Genomic DNA, 22388 nt, shown 5'->3' with positions numbered 1-22388 from the left:
TTGTTTCCCAAATTAGGGATTGCTGAATCAAAGGGTATTGTATTTGTTAGAATAGGCTAAGTTCCTATAACAAATCAATATGAACATTTAATAGCTTAACCCAGTAAATCTCTTTATTGAAGTAACATTGATCTACAGCACTGTTTTAGTACAGATTCATACTTCTTCAAGTATATGTCTTACTTACTCTATCCAAACTAATTAACCTCTACAGGTCCATTTGACCCTTTTCTCTTACTCCTTTCTCAAAACTCAAGAGTTTGTTTTGATTTGGTTTTGTCTGTTTATTTGCTTTGTTTCTTTATATTATACACGTGAATACAATTATCTGATGTTTGTCTTTCTCCTTTTCAATAATTTTTATAGCTTTTATGTTATTTCTTAATAAGGTCGGATTTTGTTCCTAGTATTAAAATATGGTTATAAAAATTTTTATGATTTGTATAGCTTGGCAAGCTACCCATGACATATTCAATATGCCAAACACATTAACTCGTCTCACAGTGGAGACCTTACTGGGCCCGCTTGAGCAAATCAATGAACAATGGGAGGACAGTGCTACAGTGCAGTGCTATATAAAATACAGCCACATAGGCCTGTATTTTAATGTGGATTACATTAATGGGTTTTAAAATCATTCAGCTGATCTTGATATTCCTGGAATTTTTATAATAAATCTGCCTGGTCAAGGTGAGTTAGTCTATCCGTAAATTAAATACCATGTAGTAATTTAATTCAGGGTTATTAGTGATTAATACTTTATCAGGGTTGCTGCAGGAGTTAATGAAACAGATATGATCTGTACAGTATTTTTAAAGCATATAAATAGTTACAATTCAGAAATTCTTTTTTAGATTAGTAATTAGGTAGATCTCATAAAGATATTACAGTAACTAAAATTACACAATAATCAGGTCAACCAGCCAACCTTTCAAACCATCAAATAAAAGAAAATATGTAACTTTTATTTAAACACTGATTTTTTTTTTCAGATTAATGCTTCAAGATAATCAAAATGTAGAAGCCCTAAGAATGCTGACTCTCTACCATCTGTGTAGAGAGGGGAATATAGAGAAGGTATGTTGTACTATATGTTGTACTAGATTGCTTACTACCTCAAATAAGTATTAACCATGTTCAAGGCAATCTAATCTCTTTTTGTGGTGGTAAATGACATCCCATATTAAATGTGCATTTAGTTTTACAGACATAAGCACATACACAAGAATCTTAAAGTCATCTTTGTAAGTGTGTTAACAGTTTTTAGTTGATTCTTAGAAATACACATTCAATGACGTGAGCTGCTTAAAATCAACAGTTAAAGGGAAAATAGCTTAGAGTTAAAATTTCCTCAAAGGGGCTTGAGTGATATTACAGTGGTTAGGGCATTTGCCTTGCATGTGGTCAACCTGAGTTTGAGCTCTGGCATCCCAGAAGGTCCCCCCAATCCTATGAGGAGTGATCCTTGAGCACAGAGCCAGGAGTTAGCCCTGAGCATCACCGATGTGAGCCCAAAACAAAAACCATCTTTGAAAATTTCTTGAATTATAAGCTATATGTTTTTGTACTTGGTATTGCCATGTACTTACATGATTAATGTACATTTGTAGTGAATTTGCATAAGTTAAATAGACTTATGACAAAATTGCATGGACCCTTATAAAAACATGCATGTTTCTTTTAGTAGTGAGCACATAGACTATATAATGAATAATGCAATGTTAAAATTCAATATAAAGTAAATAATATTATAATAGATTTTAATTAGGTTAAATTGACAAATGTGATAATCCTTAATAAGTACTTTAGTAATTAATAGAAAATCTTATTTTCTACTAGGATCTAAAATCGAAAATCTTAGTAGACTTTTTAATAATTAAAAGAGTTGAAAACAACTCTTTAGTAAAATTTCTAGACATTGAAATTAGTTATACTAAGTATCTTGATGATTTTTTATTACAGAGAATATTTTAATGATAAACCAGGCAATATAAGTAACCCAAAACTGATCTTATATATTTTCAATATTGGGCTGGAGCAATAGCATAGTGGTAGGGCGTTTGCCTTGCACGTGGCCAGTGAGGCTGACCTGAGTTAGATTCCTCCGCCCTTCTCAGAAAGCCTGGTAAGCTACCAAGAGTATCTCACCCGCATGTCAGAGCCTGGCAAGCTACCCGTGATGTATACAATATGCCAAACACAGTATCAACAAGTCTCACAATGGAGACGTTACTGGGCCAGCTTGAGCAAATCGATAACAATGGGAGGACAGCACAGTGCTATGGTGCAGTAAATATATTTTACTTATATATCATGTGTGTCATTAATAACTTGAAATGGAAGACGGTTAATTAAATATTATGGCTTTCTTATTCACCAGAAGTTTTTGTTCAAGAATAACTATTGAATTCTAAAATTCAGTTGTTTATAATTACTGAACTTTGGAGAAAATAAATTTTCTATATGTCTTATAACATGTAATAATTTATTAGACAAGAGAGAATCTGTTGAAGCAAAGATCTTTTAAGTATTTTGTAATACTTTATTATTGAATATGTCACTTTTTTTGTCTTAGGCTGCCACCAAATTGGGAAATTTAGAAAATGCACTGGATGCCATGGAACCTCAGAATGGTGAACTTTTTTACAAGATCACAATAGCCTTCAGCAGGACCGTAAGTGTGCTTACTATGTACCAGGGTTGTTCTATCTGTTGCTAGGAAGATAAAAGAGACAAAAGTTGAGATATCAAAGAATATTTGTGTAAAGTAAAAACATAAAGTCTACATATAAATAAATTATATTTATAAAAAAGGCAGTTCAGAAGAGACAGTTTTTAATTATGAGAAGACCTCATGAAGTCCTGAGGTACTTGAATTTTTTTTTTTCTTTTTGGGTCACACCTGGCGGTGCACAGGGGTTACTCCTGGTTCTGCACTCAGAAATTACTCCTGGTGGTGCTCAGGGGATATACAGGATGCTGGAAATCAAACCCAGGTTGGCCACATGCAAGGCAAACATGCTACCCGCTGTGCTGTAGGTACTTGAATTTTTTAAAAAATTGTTTTTTTTCTAGTCACTGTGATTTACAGTAATGTCAGTGATAAAGAACATTCCAACACTACCCCAGCCAGAGTGTTCATTTCCCTCCACCATTGTCTCTGGGTCCCCATATCAAATCTCCTCTCTCCCATTCCCATTATGGAAAACTTAGTTCTGAAGACCAGTTTACAGATTCTATTGCTTTGGGCCATTTGTTATTCCCTTACAGTGTTTCTTTATATCCCACTAATAAGAGAAATCATTCTCTCCCTCGCCTCCAATTTCACTCAGCTTGTGTACTTGATGTACTCAAACTATCTCCCCCGCCTTCTTTTTTGAATCATCTTGAGATACACAGTTAATTCAAACTACCCACAACTCCCCAGTTCTTTTTCTGAAACACCTAGAGATACACAGTTAAAAAGCTGTTCTTGACTGGGTTTCAGTCATACAATTTTCCAGCAACCATCCCTTTACCAATACTAGAGGTTTTAAGGAAACTGCCAACCAGGGAAGAGAAGAAATATGAAATAGTGAATTTTAATCAGTATATACAATTTATACTTAATATTTTCTTTGTATTTTTTAAAAATACTAGTTTAAAAAATTTTTAACTTTTGGTATCAGAATGTTGGAACTTTGTCCTTTGTATACTGGTGAAGAAATATTTTTATTACAAGCATCCAATGAAAAGAAGGTAATGAGATGTGAGATTCAGAAATATAGCAAAATCTCGGTCAGTACTTGTAATAAGAGGGTTACAAAGTAAGATAAAAATATATACATAAGTAAATAAAATAATTGATAAGTATAATCTGTCACTGTCCTCCCATTGTTCATCGATTTTGCTTAAGCGGGCCCAGTAACGTCTCCATTGTGACAATTGTTACTGTGTTTGGCATATCGAATACATCATGGGTATTGAAAGAAAAAATAAGTATAATTAAATAACAAATAAAAATAAATGCAATTTACTAAATTAAGAGCAAAGCTTATCAGCTTGTGTGACATTTATGGGGTAGATGTGGGGGGTGGGAATCCCTGCTGTTAGAAGCTGGAGAGATAGTACAGTGGGTCGGGCACTTGCATTGCACACAGCTAACCTTGATTCAATCTCCAGCACTGATTATGGTCCCGTCAGGAGTGATCCCTAAGCACAAAACCAGGAGTAAGCTCTGAACACTACCAGATGTGGGCCCCCCCCAAAAAAATAACAAATAAGTGGTCAAAACTCTGATATTATAACAGTTCGAGTTAGAGGAGAGATTTTATCTTTTTTATTTTATTGCCAAATATATTATTTTAATTTGTTTGCAAAAATGCAAAGAATTTAGCCTTGTATTTTAAAATTGCCTTCAACAGTATACACTTATTTTAAGTATTACCATTTCTTGAAATAGCTTTGAAACTTTTTGAACAGTATTCTCAGGCATAATCTTTTAAAATATTTTTACTGGTGGCATAACAGTAAGAAAGTTTTTAAAATTTATTTTAAAAATTTGGGGTGTGGGACTCCTCAGCAGTGCTTGGGGTGGGGCCCCTTCTGGCGCAAGGCCTAAATAATTGTTTGCTCAGACCCAGCAGTGTTTGGTAGGCCATATGATGCTGGCTTTGAGCATGCCCTCTATCCCTTTGAACTATCTCCTCAGCCACTGTACTTACCTTTTGAAGAAAATGTTCATATTTGAGTTTGTGATTCAATAATTTACATCTATGTAATATAAAAGTACATTTGTAGCTATGAAACAAAATAATGAATTTCTTAAATAATCTGTAAAACAAAAATGAAAGAGCTTATATAAGCTTGTGAGACCACATCACGAGAATACGTATACTTTAAAAATAGTTCATTTTCAAAAGTACTGCTCATTAGAGTACTTAAGTTCTGATAGGATGTGCATTTTATTCCTGTGGTACAATATAAATAACAAATAGAGAATTTTTCCTTTGGTTATTTATTTTATTTCTTTTTCTTTATTTTGTTTCTGTGAGATATAATTAGAACTACATATATTTAGGAAAAACAGGAACCTGGAATGTAGTAGAATACATGCTTCACAGCAAGGAGACCGGGGGTCTATAACAGTTCCCATGTAACTTAACTTTTCTTTTTTTAGTGTGGGCGTAATCAACTCATTCTTCAAAAGATTCAGTCATTTTTAGAAAAAGCTTTTAGTTTAACCCCTCAGCAATCAGAAGTTGCATCAGAACTTGGACACCAAATGATTTTACAAGGCAAAATTAAAGAGGCGTTGAAGTGGTATAAGACTGCCATGACACTCGATGAAACGAGTGTCTCTGCATTAATTGGTATGAAAATTATTTCTATAAATATTCCCCATATAGATAAAAGCAATAATACTTGTCATTAAAAATGTGTCTTGTGGTTGTCTAAAATTAAACTGTTCCCCACTATCTATAATTTAAAAAATCACGTACGTTTTAAAAAAGGAAACGTTTAGTTCTTGAGCTGGAAGGATAGCTCTGTAGGCAAAGCACATGCTTTGTATGGGTGAAGGCCTGGAATTAGTCCTACATGTTGCAGGGCATCTGAGCACTGCCAGGAGCGACCTCCATGCACAGAGCCAGGCATATCCCTGGAGTACTATAGGTGTTGCTCAAACCAGACAAAAACAGAGTTCTTAAAATAATAGCTTGAATAAGTAGATTTATATAAAGTACTTCAGGCAAGGGCTGGAGCAATAGCACAGCGGTAGGGCGTTTGCCTTGCTTGCAGCCAACATGGCCGACCTGAGTTCGATTCCTCCGCCCCTCTCAGAGAGCCTGGCATGCTACCAAGAGTATCTCGCCCACACGGCAGAGCCTGGCAAGCTACCTGTGATGTACTCGATATGCCAAACACAGTAACAACAAGTCTCATGATGGAGACGTTACTGGGCACGCTCAAGCAAATTGATGATCAACGGGAGGACCGTGACCATGACTGTGACTTCAGGCAAATTGTGAATTCCTTTATTTATTTTATATTGCTACAAATATCCCCATCTTGTTTTCCCTTTTATTGGTTTTAAAAATTGTTAAATATATTATTTAACTTTGATGTATTAGAAAAATCCAGTTGATTCATATTTCTATTAGCCTCAGATATCTATGCCTGAATTGGCATGAAATGTAACTGTCTGTTTTGCTTTTAGGTTTTATTCGATGTCAACTAATAGAAGGGCAAATACAGGATGCAGATCAGCAACTCGAATTTCTAAGTGAAATTCAGCAGTCTATTGGAAAATCTGCGGTATAGTATTTTATAAGATGGTAGATTCTGGCTATGATTTTTAAAATAGGAAATGTAGGGTCAGAGAGATAGCACAGGGCATACATTGCTTGCCTTGCATAGGGGAGACCCTGGTTTAATCTCCCGTATCACATGTGGTTTGCTGAGCTCAGTTAGGTGTTGCCCCTGAGCACCATAGGCGTGACCTGCCCCACCTCCCACCCAAAACAGGAAAATTTAAGATATTTTATTTAGTGATGGCTTTTAGGAAGTTATGCACACTGATTTTTGTATGTACTAGCATCGTGCATTTACCTCCTTGGAAAAGTATGCTTTAAAATAATTTAGTCTTAGAGGCCAGAGCAATAGCACTGCGGATAAGGTGCTTGCCTTGCACATAGCTAACAAGGGTTCAATTCCTGGTACCCCATATGATCGCTGAGCCCTCCCAGGAGTGCTCTCTGGGCACAGAGCTAAGAGTAAGCCCTGAGCACTGTGGGATGTGGCCCCCAAACAAACAAACAAAAAAACACTGTCCTCCTGTTGTTCATCAATTTGCTCGAGTGGGCCCAGTAATGTCTTCACTTTGAGACTTGTTGTTACTGTGTTTGGCATATTGAATACATCATGGCTGTAGGTTGCCAGGCTTTGTTGCACGGGCGAGATACTCTCAGTAGCTTGCCGGGCTCTCCGAGAGGGGTGGAAGAATTGAACCCAGCTCAGCCGGGCTGGCTGCAGGCAAGGCAAACACCCTGCCACTGTTCTATGGCTCCAGCCCCCAAACAACTATATACAAATTGCTAAGCACCAGAGAGATAAGACACCACATATGATCACCTGAGCATTGGCAAAGGTCACTCCTGAGCACAGATCCAGGAATAGCACTAAGCCCCACAGTTTAGGATGCTAAAAGATTCTAAAAACCCATCTACGCTAAGCTAATACTTAAGTTTTAACTAGCATGGTAAATAAATAGCATAAATAACACTTCATATACTCTTGAAATCTAAGTGGAAATAAATGCCTTTGTAACTGAAATGGAATGACTTCTGAACTCTTATTTTCCAGGAATTAATATATTTATATGCAGTTCTTGCTATGAAGAAAAAGAAACGGCAAGAAGAAGTTATGAAATTGTTAAATGATGTCCTAGACATTCATTTTTCACACCTAGCAGATTTACCTCTTGGTATACAGTATTTTGAGAAGTTAAATCCTGATTTTTTATTAGAAATTGTTACAGAATATCTGAATTTCTGTCCAATGCAGGTAAATAATTCTGGTGCTTAAGACAAATATGTATTTACTTGGTGTATATGAGGTGCTAATTAGCTGTCTTTCAAATGTTAGATAATATTTTAATGGTAGTATTTGTATCTGTATTAAGTGAAATGATTTTTAGTAGAAATGTTTATAATATTAAGAGTCAACAACTTGGTTTATAAATACTTTATAATTAAAGACATACGATCTTAAAACATAGACTTAAGGGCTGGAGCGATAGCACAGCGGTAGGGCGTTTACCTTGCACGCAGCCAGCCTGGCAGAGCCAGGTTCAATTCCTCCGCCCCTCTCGGAGAGCCTGGCAAGCTACAAGCTACCCATTATGTATTTAATACGCCAAACACAGTAACAACAAAATGGAGACGTTACTGGGCCAACTCAAGCAAATCGATGAACAACAGGAGGACAGTGACAGTGACAGTGAAGGTGTTAGAAGTCATTTAAATATATCATAATCTCAGTGTGTGACCATCCAACTTAAATACAGATTCCTCTGCCCTTCTTGGAGAGCCCAGCAAGTTACCGAGAGTATCTCGCCCTCACAGCAAAGCCTGACAAGCTCCCCGTGATGCATTTGATATGCCAAACACAGTAACAACAAATCTCACAAATGGAGACATTACTGGGCCCGCTCGAGCAAATCGATGAACAATGGGAGGATAATTACATTATATTAAAATTACATGCTTCTTAAATAGCTATATCTTTCTTTCCTGTTTTATTATATTTTGTTATTGGCTTATGCAGCAGTGCTCAGAACTTATTCCCAGTTCTGAACTCAGAGAACACTTCTGAGAGTCTTGGGGGACCATATGGGGTGCCTGGAATTGAACTCAAGTCGGCTCTATGCAAGACAAACTCCCTCCCTGCTATACTGTCACTCCAGTTCTTTCTATTAGACTGTATTTCTTTGGTTACGTCAAATTGTTTTTTTAAAAAAACTGGGCTTAGAGAGATCATATAGTGGGGGTAGGGTGCTTGCATTGCATGTGACTGACCTGTCACAACATGTAGTCCATCAAGCTTTCTAGGAGTGCAAACCCAGGAGAAGGTCCTGAGCAAAACCAAGTGTGGCCTCCAAAACAAATCAAACAGGCAAACAAACTCAAAAAGTCCTACCATTACTGCCCTTTTTTTGTCCTCAGAAATGACAGCACAAGCCCAATTACTTGTACAAGGTAACATATCTATTCACTAAGGAATATAATAGAATTTTTAGTTTTAGAAATAAATTTTCATGTTCCTCTAAATAATCCTAGATTTTTATTTCCTTGTATTTCAGATAACATAGTTTTAAACCATGGCTGTAAATTTAGGGCTATCATTTGTTGTTGTTGTTATTTTCTTTCATTAAATTCACTATTCCTTATGTGGGTTTAACCTGATGATCTAGAGTAGATTTTTTTCTTCACTATTCTGAATATTCACTCACCTTATTCTAAATCATATATTATCAACTTCTATTGAATTAATAGTTAACTAAATTTCTAACTTCTTAAAATTATACCTGTGGACATAGAATAGAACTTTATATTTATCCATATGAAATTTTGTCTTCTGATTTTTAAGTTTATATTATCAAAGTTCTTTATATCTTGATATTTGTTGTTTTTTTATGGATCCTTATTGCTAGCCATCATCTCTTTACTGACCCAGAGAAAATCACTGTGGTCTCAGCCATTCAGGAACAGGTATTAAATGACTATAGAGAGTTCTTTCCAAATTGATGTATTAACATATCAGCGTGGACCAGTGTCATATTATATACAATAAGTAAATGACCTCACTTTATATCCTGAAGAGAACTGCCATGTGCTTCATTGTTAAAAAGTATTCTTTACATTCTCCCTTGTCTACAGCTTTCGTAACTATGTGAATAAAAAAAAGGGGATGGTAACCTTTCCTTTGGAACCCATGCTACTTTATGTTGATCACCATATTTTCCCCCAGATTTTTAAAATCGTATGCTTTTAGCTTACCTCTTGATGAAGAATACCATCTACTGATTCAGCACCTCCATGATTATGCGAGGAATGCCGTGAGGGAAATAGCCACAAAAAGATGCCTGTCTTCAAAAATTCTGAAGCTCATTCACTAATGTGGCTTGGTGCGAGCCTCAGGCAACCACAAGTGAACATCCGAGCTCGCAAAGCAGTGCAGAGAAGTGATCAAGGAAGACCTCAAAGAAAGAAGAGCAGCAGTACTGGCAGATGAGGCAGAAGCCGGGAAAAGCATTCGCAATGCCCGCCTGTCCTTCACCAACTACAGGATGAAGATGACTGCCCTCCAATGTCCTGATGGATCTATCACATCTTCCAGAAGGTTAATGAAGATTATTCATGACTTCTACTCGGATTTCTTCAATAGCCATGTCCACCTGCCCACATACCAAATTCCACAGGATGGATATGTCATTAACAATGTTCTCCTTTCCGAAATCCGACACACCATTTTGTTGCTAAAGAAGCGAACAGAACCCGGCCAAAACAAGGTCAGACCTGAACACTTGAAGAGTCTGCCATCAGTACTCATCAATACAATGGCTTGGCTCTTCACACGCTACCTTTTTGATTGCAAGGTTCCATCCCAATGGGAAAAAAACAGGACTGTTCTACTGTACAAGAAGGGAGACATCCATGACATTGGCAACTATCGCCTGATCTGCCTGTTGTCTGTCATCTACAAATTGTTCACTCAAGTCATCCTGAATAGGATTGGCAGAACTAGATGTAGGACAACCATGCAAGCAAGCCAGATTTCGAAAATGACCATATCCACATGATAACCAAGCTCATTGAGGTTTCTCAGGAGTAGCTCTGTCTAATGTTCATTGATTCAAACAAGGCCTTTTATTCTGTTGAGACTGAAGCTATTATCGAAGCCCTAGCCAAATAGGGCGTTCAAATTCAGTACATTAGGATCCTCCATGAGCTGTGTTACGGATTCACTACCAGGACCTCACCATTCTACAAGTGAAGAGATCATCGAAGTCAAGAGAGGGGTTTGGCCAGGTGATACCATATCACCGAAACTCTTCAGTGCCACCCTCAAGAACGTCATGTGACAACTGGTATGGGAAAGAATGGGAGTGAAGATAGACGGCCGGCAACTACACCACCTTTGCTTTACTGATGACATTGTTCTAATAACACCAAACATTAGCCAGGTGGCACAAATGCTGACCAACTTCAACCGTGAGTGTGGAAAGGTCGGGTTGCAGCTGAATCTCGCAAAGACAATATTTATGAGAAACGATCTCGTTCCTGATGTTCCATTCACTCTCAATGGAACAAACATTCCGAATGAAACAGTTATGTGTACTTAGGTCAAGAACTCAACATGACAGATGACCTGGCACCTGAGTTGCGCAGGAGGAAGAGAGTGGCTTGGAATGCCTTCAAGAGTGTTGAAGAAATAGCTAAGAGGAAAGAACCTCTGGCCCTGGGCACATCTCTTCGATTCCACTGTTCTTCCTGCATTAACGTATGCCTCAGAGACCTGGGCCCTATGAAAACAGGATGAGAATGCTATTCGGGTTTCACAAAGAGAAATCAAAAGAGCTATGCTTGGAGTATCACGCGTCACTCAAGTGAGAGAAAGAATCCCGAGTTCTGACCTCCACCAAAATTGAGAATCAGGGACGCTGTCTTGTTTGCCAAGGTGTGAAAAATCAGAGGGGCTGGACACGAAATGCCATTTGGAGATGACCACTGGACTAGAGCCTAACGTTAACAACTGGATTCCACAGGATGTCAAAAGGTCGCGTGACTGCCCACCTATGAGATGGTCAGCCTTCTTTGTCAAGGCCCTGAAGGATTGGTTTGAGGCTCTTTGTGTCCCTGGAGCAAGAAGACGCCATTGGACTACAGTAGCACATGACAGGAATGAATGGAGACATTATTGGAGCCTGCTAGAGCAAATTGATGAGTAATGGGATGTCAAGTGATCAAGTGATGCTTTTAGCTTACCTCTTAAAGAAGTATACCTGAGGTTTAGCTCAGTCTTCCTAGTCATGACCTATTTTTAGTTGTTGAGAAGTTGGAATGTGTTTTTCAGTATTCAATATTGGCTGTTCATTTAACAAATGCTTATGGAGCTCTGCAATCTTGTTTCGACCTTACAATATTATTGTGTAAAAGTAAACTGCAGGTTTGCTCTTTGAGACATCTATACTAGTAGGTGATAATAGGAAATATAAGCCAAGTTTCCATGTACAAGTAGGTCATAGAAAAAAACAATCGATTGGGGGGCTAAGTAGGAGAGGGCTGGTTGCTTAGATTTGGTTTTTGGGTTTGTTTTTTTTTTTTTTGGTGAGCACAGATGATGATGCTCAGGACTTATTCCTAGCTCTGAACTCAGGGATCACTGCTGGCAGACTCAGGGACCATATCTGCTGATATTTTCTACCTCCTTACTATGCTACTATCATGCTGGCCCTCACATATTACTGTAGGTGATTTTCAGATGGTAAATTGTGGGCCAGAGAGATAGTACAAAAGGTAAGGCCTCTGGTACTTATGATCCAGAAAACCACCAGTGGTCACTTCTGAGCATATCCAGAAATAATTCCTGAGTACTGCTGGGTATGCTGCCCCCAAATCCCCCAAATAATATCACTGTATCATTGTCATCCTGTTGTTCATCAATTGCCTCGAGCAGGCCCCAGTAACATCTCCTTCATCCTAGCCCTGAGATTTTAAAAAGTGCCACATTTGAGGCTCTTTCAGGGTCAGGAGAATGAGACCCATCATTGTTACTGGTTTTTGGCATATTGAATACGCCACGGGGAGATTGCCAGACTCTGCTGTGTGGGCAGAATACTTTTGGTAGCCAGCCAGGTTCTCCAGAGTAAGAACTAGATAATAAGATGCTGCATGGCCGCAAATGTGGCCGCACACTTCTGGAAACAGGGTTTTATAGTCTCTGGGTCTTGCCATTGATGGGATTACATGGCGCCGGGGGCAGTTGGTGGGTGTAACGCCTACATACTGGAAGATGGGGGATCTGGGCGGAGGAGGCCCCAGTCCCAATCTGAGCAGGCTTAGAGATCTACGCTCCGGGTCCCGAACACCTGGGTTCCTATGCTGGTTCCTTCATGTGTGAGGCTCATCCAAATGGGTGAAGAGTGGTCTTAAGCATGGCTGTGGCTGGAACCAGAGGTCTTCAGCTGCCAGGGCTCTGCTCGGGGTGGGGAGGGAAACTCAACACATAACTGTGTCAAAGGCAGTGAGTGTGCTTAGAACAGAAGGTCGTAATACAGAAGTCAGGTCAGTTGTAACTTCTCTGGCTCCAAATCTGGCTTCATTTGTGAGCACGAACAGAAGTAGCTGGAGGGTTTCCAGCATGATCTTAAAAAGATTTTATAAGAATTTTACTGGCAGTTGAGCTGAAAGTAAACTAAATGGAGCAGTAAATAATGTATTAAGTGGTAGTTAGGTCCCTGGTTCATATATATATATATATATATATATAATTTTTTAATAATAATTTTTGTCAATCTTGATCCTAATTAGCAGTCATGATGTTATTTTCTTTTGGCAATGATCAGAAAAGCAGACTTTCCCCTCCAGCTGTGTTTCTACAACCTATTTTTAGTTTGTTTTTTATCAAGTAATTGTTAAAGAGTGCCCACTTATTTCCTGGAAATGTCAGAGAACATTATTAGAACCTCATCAATCACCTACACATTCACTTTTTTCAGTTATACTGAAAGAATTAAAAATTTATTCTATATGTAGTCTTATGTGAAGTGTAAAATTCTGATATAATACATAAAGACCTTTCATGCAGTTAAAAAGGATAAAAAATAAAGCTACAATAGAATTGTAAAAGGTATAGAATGCTACATTTTCTTGTATGGATTAAAAATGTTATGAATTTTTAAAATTATAAAAATATTAAAATTTACAAATGTTATAAAATTTTAAAATTCTGGGCATCACTATATTATAGACATCCTTTTAAGTGTATGCATGGTGTGTGTGTGTGTGTGTGTGTGTGTGTGTGTGTGTGGTGAGATGATATGATATTTTCTGTTCAGGAGCAAAGACTCATTGTAGGAGTGATTGTCATTTCTAGTTGTAGGTGTGGAATGTAGATTTATTAGTAGACCAAAGCAGGGAGAACAAACATTTGATATTTAAATTCTCATTTCATTTCTTGTTGTGAGTGGATAGACATTAGATAAAAATTGGCTGAGTTGACTGCCATTAAGAGAACAAATTCATGTTCTAGTACTACTTTAGTTATCAAACTCACTATTAATAAAAAGGAAAAAAGTATTTGAAGGCTTCCTTACATGGCTGGGAAGTAAGTGGTGACTGTGAAGGTATGAGACATTTGGTATCATGTAGAGGATCCTGTTCTGTTTTTCTCATTTCTAAAAAGAAGATAAAATGGAAATGATTGAAAAACTGGCATGATGCAGCACTCTGGAGGCTGGTGGAAGATAATGAATTGAGTAAGTCACAAGGGAGAATGAGGACCAGAGTTTACATTGCCTTAACTCTATTCCAGCAAAAAGTGTTAGCTCTCAGCTTTCTTTCTCGTGAATATTTATGTTTCCTTGATAAGGTTCTTGAAGAGATATGATCATTTTATCTTATCAAATCAGTATTTGTATAATAATTATCTATTTATTTATTTATATATAATAATTATCTAATTATTTATTTGCTACAGTACAGCCAACATCCATCAAGTCTGTTTATAGGTCCCAGGGAGAAAAGATGGTATTAGTCAAGTCATAGAAAAGGCAAGAGGCAACAAGTAAAATAAGAATTATTCTAGAAGAATACATAGTTTCGCTATTCACATTACAGTTAACATATGTTGTTTTGGGCTGTATGCTTTTGTAAACTTACAAAATGATATACAGGTTTTTTGTTTGTTTGCATGTTTAGCCTGCAAGCCCTGGGCAACCACTTTCTCCACTTCTCAGACGTTGCATCTCAATCCTAGAGACCGTAGTGAGAACTGTGCCAGGTCTTCTGCAAGCTGTCTTTCTAATAGCAAAAGTGAAGTATTTGTCAGGTAAGATACAGCTAAAAGTCCTACAGATATTGAACAAAAGCAAGTGTAAATAAACTGAGCATTCCCCAAACAGCGTAAATAGACTCATAAATATAAATTTTACATGTATACAAATTACTAATTTTAATCCAGAATCAGATTACATATGTTTTGTTTATTTGTTTGCTGCTAACTTTACTGAAAACTTTCAGGTTCGAGTTAATTGTTCGGACAAAAGCAGTTGTACCAATTTAGAAGAATTCATCAGTATTCAGAACAAACAAAAACCACTTAGAATCTTTTGTTCACAGTTGTTGGTGCATTGGCATAACTAGACATAGTATTTATCAGTTTGAGGCCAAGATATAATATTTGAATAAAGCAATATTCCTGTTTAGTTGTGTGGTCAGTTATGTTTAAGTTAAAGAAAGAATGTTGGGGTCAAAGATAACTCATGGACTGAGTATGTGGACATGCTAGTTCTGGAACAGGCTAGGTCTGGGAGGGTTGCAGACCTAGACATAGTGTGGACGTGTTAGTTCAAGCCTTCACTGAACTTCCTGTGGACTGAGGCCACATCAGCAGCGTTCTGGTCCATTGATGTATATGAAACAAAACAAAACAAACACTGTCCTCCCATTGTTCATCGATTTGCTCGAGCGGGCCCAGTAATGTCTCCATTTTGAGACTTGTTGTTACTGTGTTTGCCATATTGAATATGTCATGGGGAGCTTGCCAGGCTTCTCTGTGCAGGCAAGATACTCTTGGTAGCATGCCAGGCTCTCCGAGAGGGGTGGAGGAGTCGAACCCGGCTCGGCCAGGCTGGCTGCTCACAAGACAAACACCCTACCACTGTGTTATTGCTCCAGCGATATATATGGATGTATATGATGTATATATGGATGTATATGATGATTCCTATAATAGAAGCAATTAGGGAAAAACCCTCTCAATTTTATAGTTATCATGAAAGCCCATTTTACATAGATCTGGGTTGAATTATTGATTTTATGATCAAACTCAGTCTCCACCTTGATAACTTATCAGGACTCAAGCCCTCCCCCCAAGTTCACACACTACCTGGTTGTTTTTTCTGAGTTGTCCCTCCCCCAGTCATTATTAGCATAAACTATCTGGATTTATACAAATGATAAACTGACTAATGTAGATAGAGATTAAGCCATAGTGTATGAGCAAAATATTTTAAGTTCAAACACCAGAACATCCATAAATAACTTTGCTCTTAGAGCTTCTCTTAGTCATTTGAATTATAATAGTGCTTTGTTTCTCTCTGTAGGTGATACTGAAGCAGCTTATAATAACTTGCAGCATTGCCTAGAACACAATCCTTCTTATGCAGATGCTCATCTCCTAATGGCTCAGGTTTTTTTGTGTCAGGAAAAATTCAAATTGTGTTCTCAGTCTCTTGAACTTTGCCTGAGCTACAATTTTAAGGTAAGCATCTCAGACTTGGATAGATAAGACTATTCACGCACCTTGAATCTTTAACAAATATTTACATATTCAGCAATTTTGTAATTTTAACCTGAAATATTTTATAAGCAAGTACATTTATTAATGGAGAAAAGAATGAATTCACAGGCTGTAGAAATAGAGAGAACCCTGGTATAGTTAAAAACATACAATGTTCTTAAACCTGTCAGTGTCTGCTCCTTTCAGCCATTTTCCTCTGAATCTCTTTCTTTTCTATGATTCATATAACAGTAACAACGAGCAGTTATAGTGAGGATTAAATGAATAATATATACAAAAATATTTGTTAACTTAGAACACTATGACAGATATTTTTAGTCTTTGCCTGCTTATTTCTTGGACCTTTGTGTTTAGTAAATATTTTTAAATCATTTTAAAAGATTCCCTACTTATTTTAAAAGTATGTGTTTTAAAGATATAAACCTACTATAATCATACATTGGATATATTCTAAATTCAATTTCATGGCACTAATGATAATATTATAAAAAGAAAATTGTTAAAATTTTTACAGATCATATGAAAGCTGTGTTTGTACTCTATTTTTTTAAGTGTGCAGTAGCCTTCTGTCTTGTTTGTTTTTGGTCTACACCTGGCTATGCTCAGGGGTAGTCCTTGCTTGAGCTCAGGAATCACGCCTGGTGGGCTCCGAGTGTTGTAGGGGTGCCAGGGATCAAACCTGGTTGACTACACACTACCTGCTGTACTATCTTTCCGGCCCCAGCCCTCTGACTATAAATCAGGATACATATCTTAATTAAATGTGACAGACATGAAGTAACTGTTGGAAAAATTTCTGATCGTTCCTTTGATGCAAGATTGCCACAGATCTTCAATTTGTACCAAAAATGTAGTATCTGTGAAGAGCAAAAACACAAAGCACAAGATAATGATCTATGCCTAAAGATATTTTCCAAAATAGTTTGGGCTGCATACCATTTTGCTCAGTCTTAGGAAAAATTCCTTGGTTCAGATACTTTTGTCAGCTGTCTGGGGTCAGGAAATTCTCTAAACTTTTACTTTTTATTGACACGAACTTGAACTGTTGTAGATGAGAACCCTTCACTGGAGTGAACATTCACATTCCAGGCAAGACTTTCAGATGATGATGTGTGCTGCTAAGGAGAGCGGCTATCAAGAGTGGCGCATGCTCCCATCTCACTGAATCAGAATCTCAGAGATAACATCAGCGTAAATATGTACACAAATCCCCCAGATAGCTAAGGCTCAAGATCACCGTCTTAGCATGGATTTTAACCTTCCTCAGCTATGTTGACTGCCACATTGCCTCTTTCCAGACCCTCTTCTGAATGATGCCGTCTTCCTTACTCTCTATCGTTCTTTTGACTTTTCTGTAAATCCTGCTGATAGTCAAAATAAAGATTAGAAGCATTGTTATTACATGTTTTCGAGTTGTACCAAAGAGTAAAACCATTGTTTAATGTGTTTGGGAATTATAATCTGAAAATTTAAAAATTAAAGAAAGAAAATTGATTTTAGAAACCTAATAACTTTTTATCAGTACTAGAAGCCCCAGAAAGTTACTATATTCCTTTTCTGAAAACTCAAATTATTTCTTAGAATATAATTTTTAGCTTTATAAATTTACTTGTATTTCTTCTGTCATGGTAAAACCATATAATTTACTTATCATACAGGAGAATGCTAGAAGTGGCAAATTCCTAAATTTAATACAGTAATTTACCTGGAAATTAATGAGGACATAAACAGTTCTTATATGTACAGTCACAGATTGTCCTTAAAGATATTATTATTGATATTATCATAACATTTTATTATTGTTAAGCCCAGGATTATGGGTTCCCAAGTGGTGAGATAGACAGAAACACGAACTCGATAATGCAAAAGCAGTAGTTTTATTCCAGTATACTGGGGTCAACTATCTTTTGATAGAGACCCCAACTTCAGGCAGCAAGCAGTTTACATAGGGTTTTATTACATAAGCAATGCATGCTTTTTTGTTTCAGAAAGAAATCTTACTTAGCTACCAAACAAAGGTGTTTTGGCAAGTATCTAGGGTAACAGTAGTCAGGCAATAGTTAAACAATAGTTTCCACTAGCAGTTTATGGTTATATATGCTATTCATTCTTGTAGGGTTAACAAAAGATAATTTCTGGGGCATTTTGACTGGGGCATAGTGATTGATTAAGCCCACTTTGGGGTTCAGGTTACACATTGTTTCATTGCTGGGAAGCTGAAACTGTTTTAGTTCCTTAACAGAACCTGAGGCCTAGCTGATTTTGCTGATTTCTGCTGCCTAACATAGCGTCAGTTTCACCTTTACAATTATAAATTATATGTTGGTATTGGAAGCACACTAAGAAAGTGTTTCTAAATATTTCTTATTTTTCAGGTGCGGGAATATCCTTTATATCATTTGATAAAAGCCCAGTCACAAAAGAAAATGGGAGAAATAGCAGAAGCAATTAAAACTCTACACATGGCAATGAGCTTACCAGAAATGAGGAGAACTGGAGCTCCCTCAAAATCAAAATGCAGAAGTACTGAAGTTGATATGAGTCATCGCTTATCAATCTTCCTTGAGTTGGTAGAGCTCCATCGCTTAAATGGAGAACAGGTAAGTCAGGTTCTCATTCCTTTGACCAAAGAATAATTTAGAACATATTCTCATTACTTTACACAAAAATATGTACTTTTCGGGCTTGGGGTTTTACTGTGATTTTAGTTCGTGATGCCCTGGGTTTGACTCTCAGCACCTAAAACACAAACACATTCTGCAAGCTCCTGAAGTCAAATATTATACCTGAATGACTTTCCCTCCTTTAAGTATTACAGCACTCAACATTGTTACCATGAAACATAATGAGGTAACCCATGCATAATATATAAGGCTTTAATATATATATCATGTATGATAGATACTATATGTTATACATTCAATGTATTGATATATGTACTATGATAATATAGTTTATCATTTCTAAGATATCACAAAAAGTAATAACAAAATGTAGTTATAACTCCTAAAAAATTTTTTCACACGCAAGCATAAACACCACTTGAAAAAAATTAAGGTCTGAACCTGGATTTCTAAAAGCTGAGAAGAGAAAAGAACTATTTGATTAGTACACCTTTTGGTTGACTCTTCGGATAACCATAAAATCACATATCTTATAAAGTAATAATTCAAGTAGCTAGGAATAACTAAGCATATAATTTGGAAAGAAAAATTAAAGCCATGGTAGGCATTTATATCTGATTTTAAAAATTGCTGCAGTTGCTAATAATTTTTATATTTTACTAGAATCAAGGCTAAGTCTAAGTGTCAAATCTCAAAGAATTTGTATTTTGCCATTAATCTAAAATACATTTGATATGCAGAACAAATTCCACCAGAGAGTTAAAATTCTAATATTCACTATTTTAAAAATATTTTACATTTCTAAACTGATTTCAGAAAAGCCTGTAATCTCGAAAGTTGAGATCAGCCTAAATAAATGACATTTTAGGTTCACTGAGGTACAAATTTGGAAATGAGAAGATGTATATTCACCTGAGATGTAACAAAATCTGATATCCTAGAAGAAAATAAAATATCTGCTATTTTTGAGTGTGTGGATATAGTGTGTTATTGTAAGTCAGATCACATCTATATGTTAGTAATAAATACAACTAAGCAATTAGACTTTATAGTCAGGTTGCCTGAGTTCTAATTCTGGTTCTAACCTTTGTTAGCTTTTTAATATTAATTTCCATACTGCAAGTTGGGGGTAATGATAGTAACTATCTTTAGAGGGGTTTTGTGAGAATTAAATGGTCTAGTAAGATGCTGGGTGCAAAGTAAATGCTTATCACAATCATAGCATCAGTGACTCTTGTTTAGCAACTTTAGTATCTCAGTTATGTAAACACTTTAACACATATCTACAATATCATCTGAGACTAGTCTCTGAGTTTAGAATTTAAATTTGTATATATTAATAATCTTTATCATAAACATACTTAGGCTATCATTTATTGCTCATTCTGTATAGAAACTCTATTTCTAGTGCTACTTGTTGAATATTTTCAAAGAATCCTATTTTAACCTTATCTGTACAGCATGAAGCAGCAAAAGTCTTACAAGATGCTATCCATGAATTTTCTGGGACATCTGAAGAATTACGTGTTACTATTGCTAATGCAGACCTAGCTCTGACCCAAGGAGATGTTGAGAGGGCTCTAAGCATGCTGCAGAATGTTACAGCTGAGCAGCCTTATTTCACAGAGGCCAAAGAAAAAATGGCGGATATATATCTAAAGTACAGAAAAGAAAAGATGTTATATATTGCGTGTTACAGGTAAAAGGTTATTTGAATCCATTATATTTTGACACATTTACCTCCTAAAATTCATTTCTACATTCATTTTAGTTTTTGACACAGAAGTGCATTATAGATTTGTTATAGATACTTCCTTTAGTGTGTTCTTGCTTCCTTCCCCTACCACCAATCCCAATTTCCTGAACCCAAAGTTTAAACCCTTCCTTTAATGTCATGATTATTTCAATGTATGGCTTAAAATAGTTTCTCAGGTCTCTTTTCTCTCATCAAGATATTACTGCTAGACTCTCTGCATCTTTCTATTTGGAAGGGAAAACGTCACATGCATTTGTTTTTTCCTAAAAAAATTTTATTAAGTTAATATGAATTACAGTTTTCCATACTTGGGTTTTATTCATCACCAGTCCCACCACAAGTGTCAACTTCCCTCAACCAGTATTCCCAAATCCCTCTCCTATCCACTCATCCCCAACCCCAGCTTGCCATCTTGACAGGCAGCTTTTAAATTTGGTTATACAGTTTCTGTGTTATTGACTCAATTTTAAGTTTACTGAGAACTCTTCATACTGTTTTCCATAGGGATTGAACCAGACAACATTCCCACCAGTAGTGGATGAGAGTTCCTTTTTCACCACATCCCTGCCAACATAGATTATTACCATTATTTTTGAAATGTACAATATACTCACTGGTGTGAGATGTTATCTCATTGTCGTCTTCATTTAGATTTCACTTGTAAGTGATGGTGAACATTTTTTCGTGTGCCTGTTGGCCCTCTGTTGGTGTTCCTCAGAGAAGTCCCTGTTCATTTCCTCTCCCCATTTTTTGGACTTTTTGTTGCTGATCATTAATACTTTACGTATTCTGGATATCAATCCTTTATTTAATGTGTTGACCACAAATATTCTCTCCCATTTATTTAACTGTCTTTTCATTTTAGCCCATGTTTCTTTGAAGGGGTGTGGGGCGGGGGGTGTGGAGGGGGTTGAGATTGTACTGAGGATATTTGCATGCAGGTTAGGTGCTCTGCCACTCATCTATATCCTCATTCCCTAGATTTATTTTTAAGGAGATTCATTTCATTATATCCCTTGTGTCATAAGTACCTAAGATCAAGAAGTTTGTTTAGTCATTAAGTTTTCCTCTTATAATCTATTTGTACTTTTATTTCACAGAAGCTCAAAATTAAAAATAGTTTAATATGTAATTCTGGAAAAAGGAGTTTATCTGTTTACTACCTATACTCTGTTACCTGCAATTTAGAAAATGGAAGAACCGAATGGAAAAAAGTGAACTGAGATATCACCATAGATATTCTGGGGGGTGGATATCAGGTTTTTTTCACATTATACTGTTAGAAATGAAAGAATACTCTGACTTATATAAGTAATGAGCTTACCTTTTATTCCTCATCATTTTGGGTCATACCCAGCAGTGCTCAGGGATCACTCCTGCAGGGTTTGGGAACTGTATGTATGCAAGACATGCACCTTAACTCTTTAGGGTGGGACTGTCTCTCCCACCCTGAAGTGTCCTTGCATTTGATTAGTTTAGAAGGAAATGTTTGTATTCAAGATACTAAGTGTACTTGGTCTGATATCTAGAGAAGTTGCTGAAAGACTCCCCAGCCCTCGCTCTTTTCTTCTCCTTGGTGATGCATACATGAATATTCAAGAGGTAAGGTTTCTGCTGCACTGGATTTAGTTTTAAAAAAAAACAACTTAGTGATTAATGTAATTTCCTAAAAATAAACTTTTAAATATTTACTTAATAGTTATTTTAAGATAGTCATCATCATCACCACAGTAAAAAGGAGTTAACCTTTATAATAACTTTTTTACTCAAATTGAGATCCAGTGATTCAGTATTGTATTCAGTACAAAGGGGAATGCCCTGCCACAGAGGCAGGGTGGAATGGGGGAGATGGGGGGTGGAAGGGATACTGGGATCCGTGGTGGTGGAAAATGGGCACTGGTGGAGGGATGGGTATTTGATCATTGTATAACTGAAACCCAAGCACA

The 22388-nt window shown here is 36.7% G+C and overlaps 1 protein-coding gene across 1 annotated transcript in view; it reads left to right on the top strand.

Annotated features, from left to right (window-relative positions):
* Window positions 1-22388, top strand: part of TTC21B (tetratricopeptide repeat domain 21B) — an 80600-nt gene that overhangs the window by 10159 nt on the left and 48053 nt on the right. Inside the window, exons 7-16 of the mRNA XM_056110168.1 lie at window positions 993-1077; window positions 2576-2674; window positions 5159-5351; window positions 6197-6294; window positions 7342-7542; window positions 14460-14589; window positions 15866-16023; window positions 18438-18662; window positions 20147-20385; window positions 21972-22044. Of these exons, the coding sequence (XP_055966143.1) occupies window positions 993-1077; window positions 2576-2674; window positions 5159-5351; window positions 6197-6294; window positions 7342-7542; window positions 14460-14589; window positions 15866-16023; window positions 18438-18662; window positions 20147-20385; window positions 21972-22044 (1501 nt within the window). The remainder of the gene's footprint in view (window positions 1-992; window positions 1078-2575; window positions 2675-5158; window positions 5352-6196; window positions 6295-7341; window positions 7543-14459; window positions 14590-15865; window positions 16024-18437; window positions 18663-20146; window positions 20386-21971; window positions 22045-22388) is intronic.

Source organism: Sorex fumeus, unplaced genomic scaffold (assembly GCF_029834395.1).
Source record: "Sorex fumeus unplaced genomic scaffold, SorFum_2.1 ptg000009l, whole genome shotgun sequence".
Classification (NCBI taxonomy): Eukaryota; Metazoa; Chordata; class Mammalia; order Eulipotyphla; family Soricidae; genus Sorex; species Sorex fumeus.
Note: the sequence above shows the minus strand (reverse complement) of the source record. Positions and strands in the feature narration are given on the sequence as shown.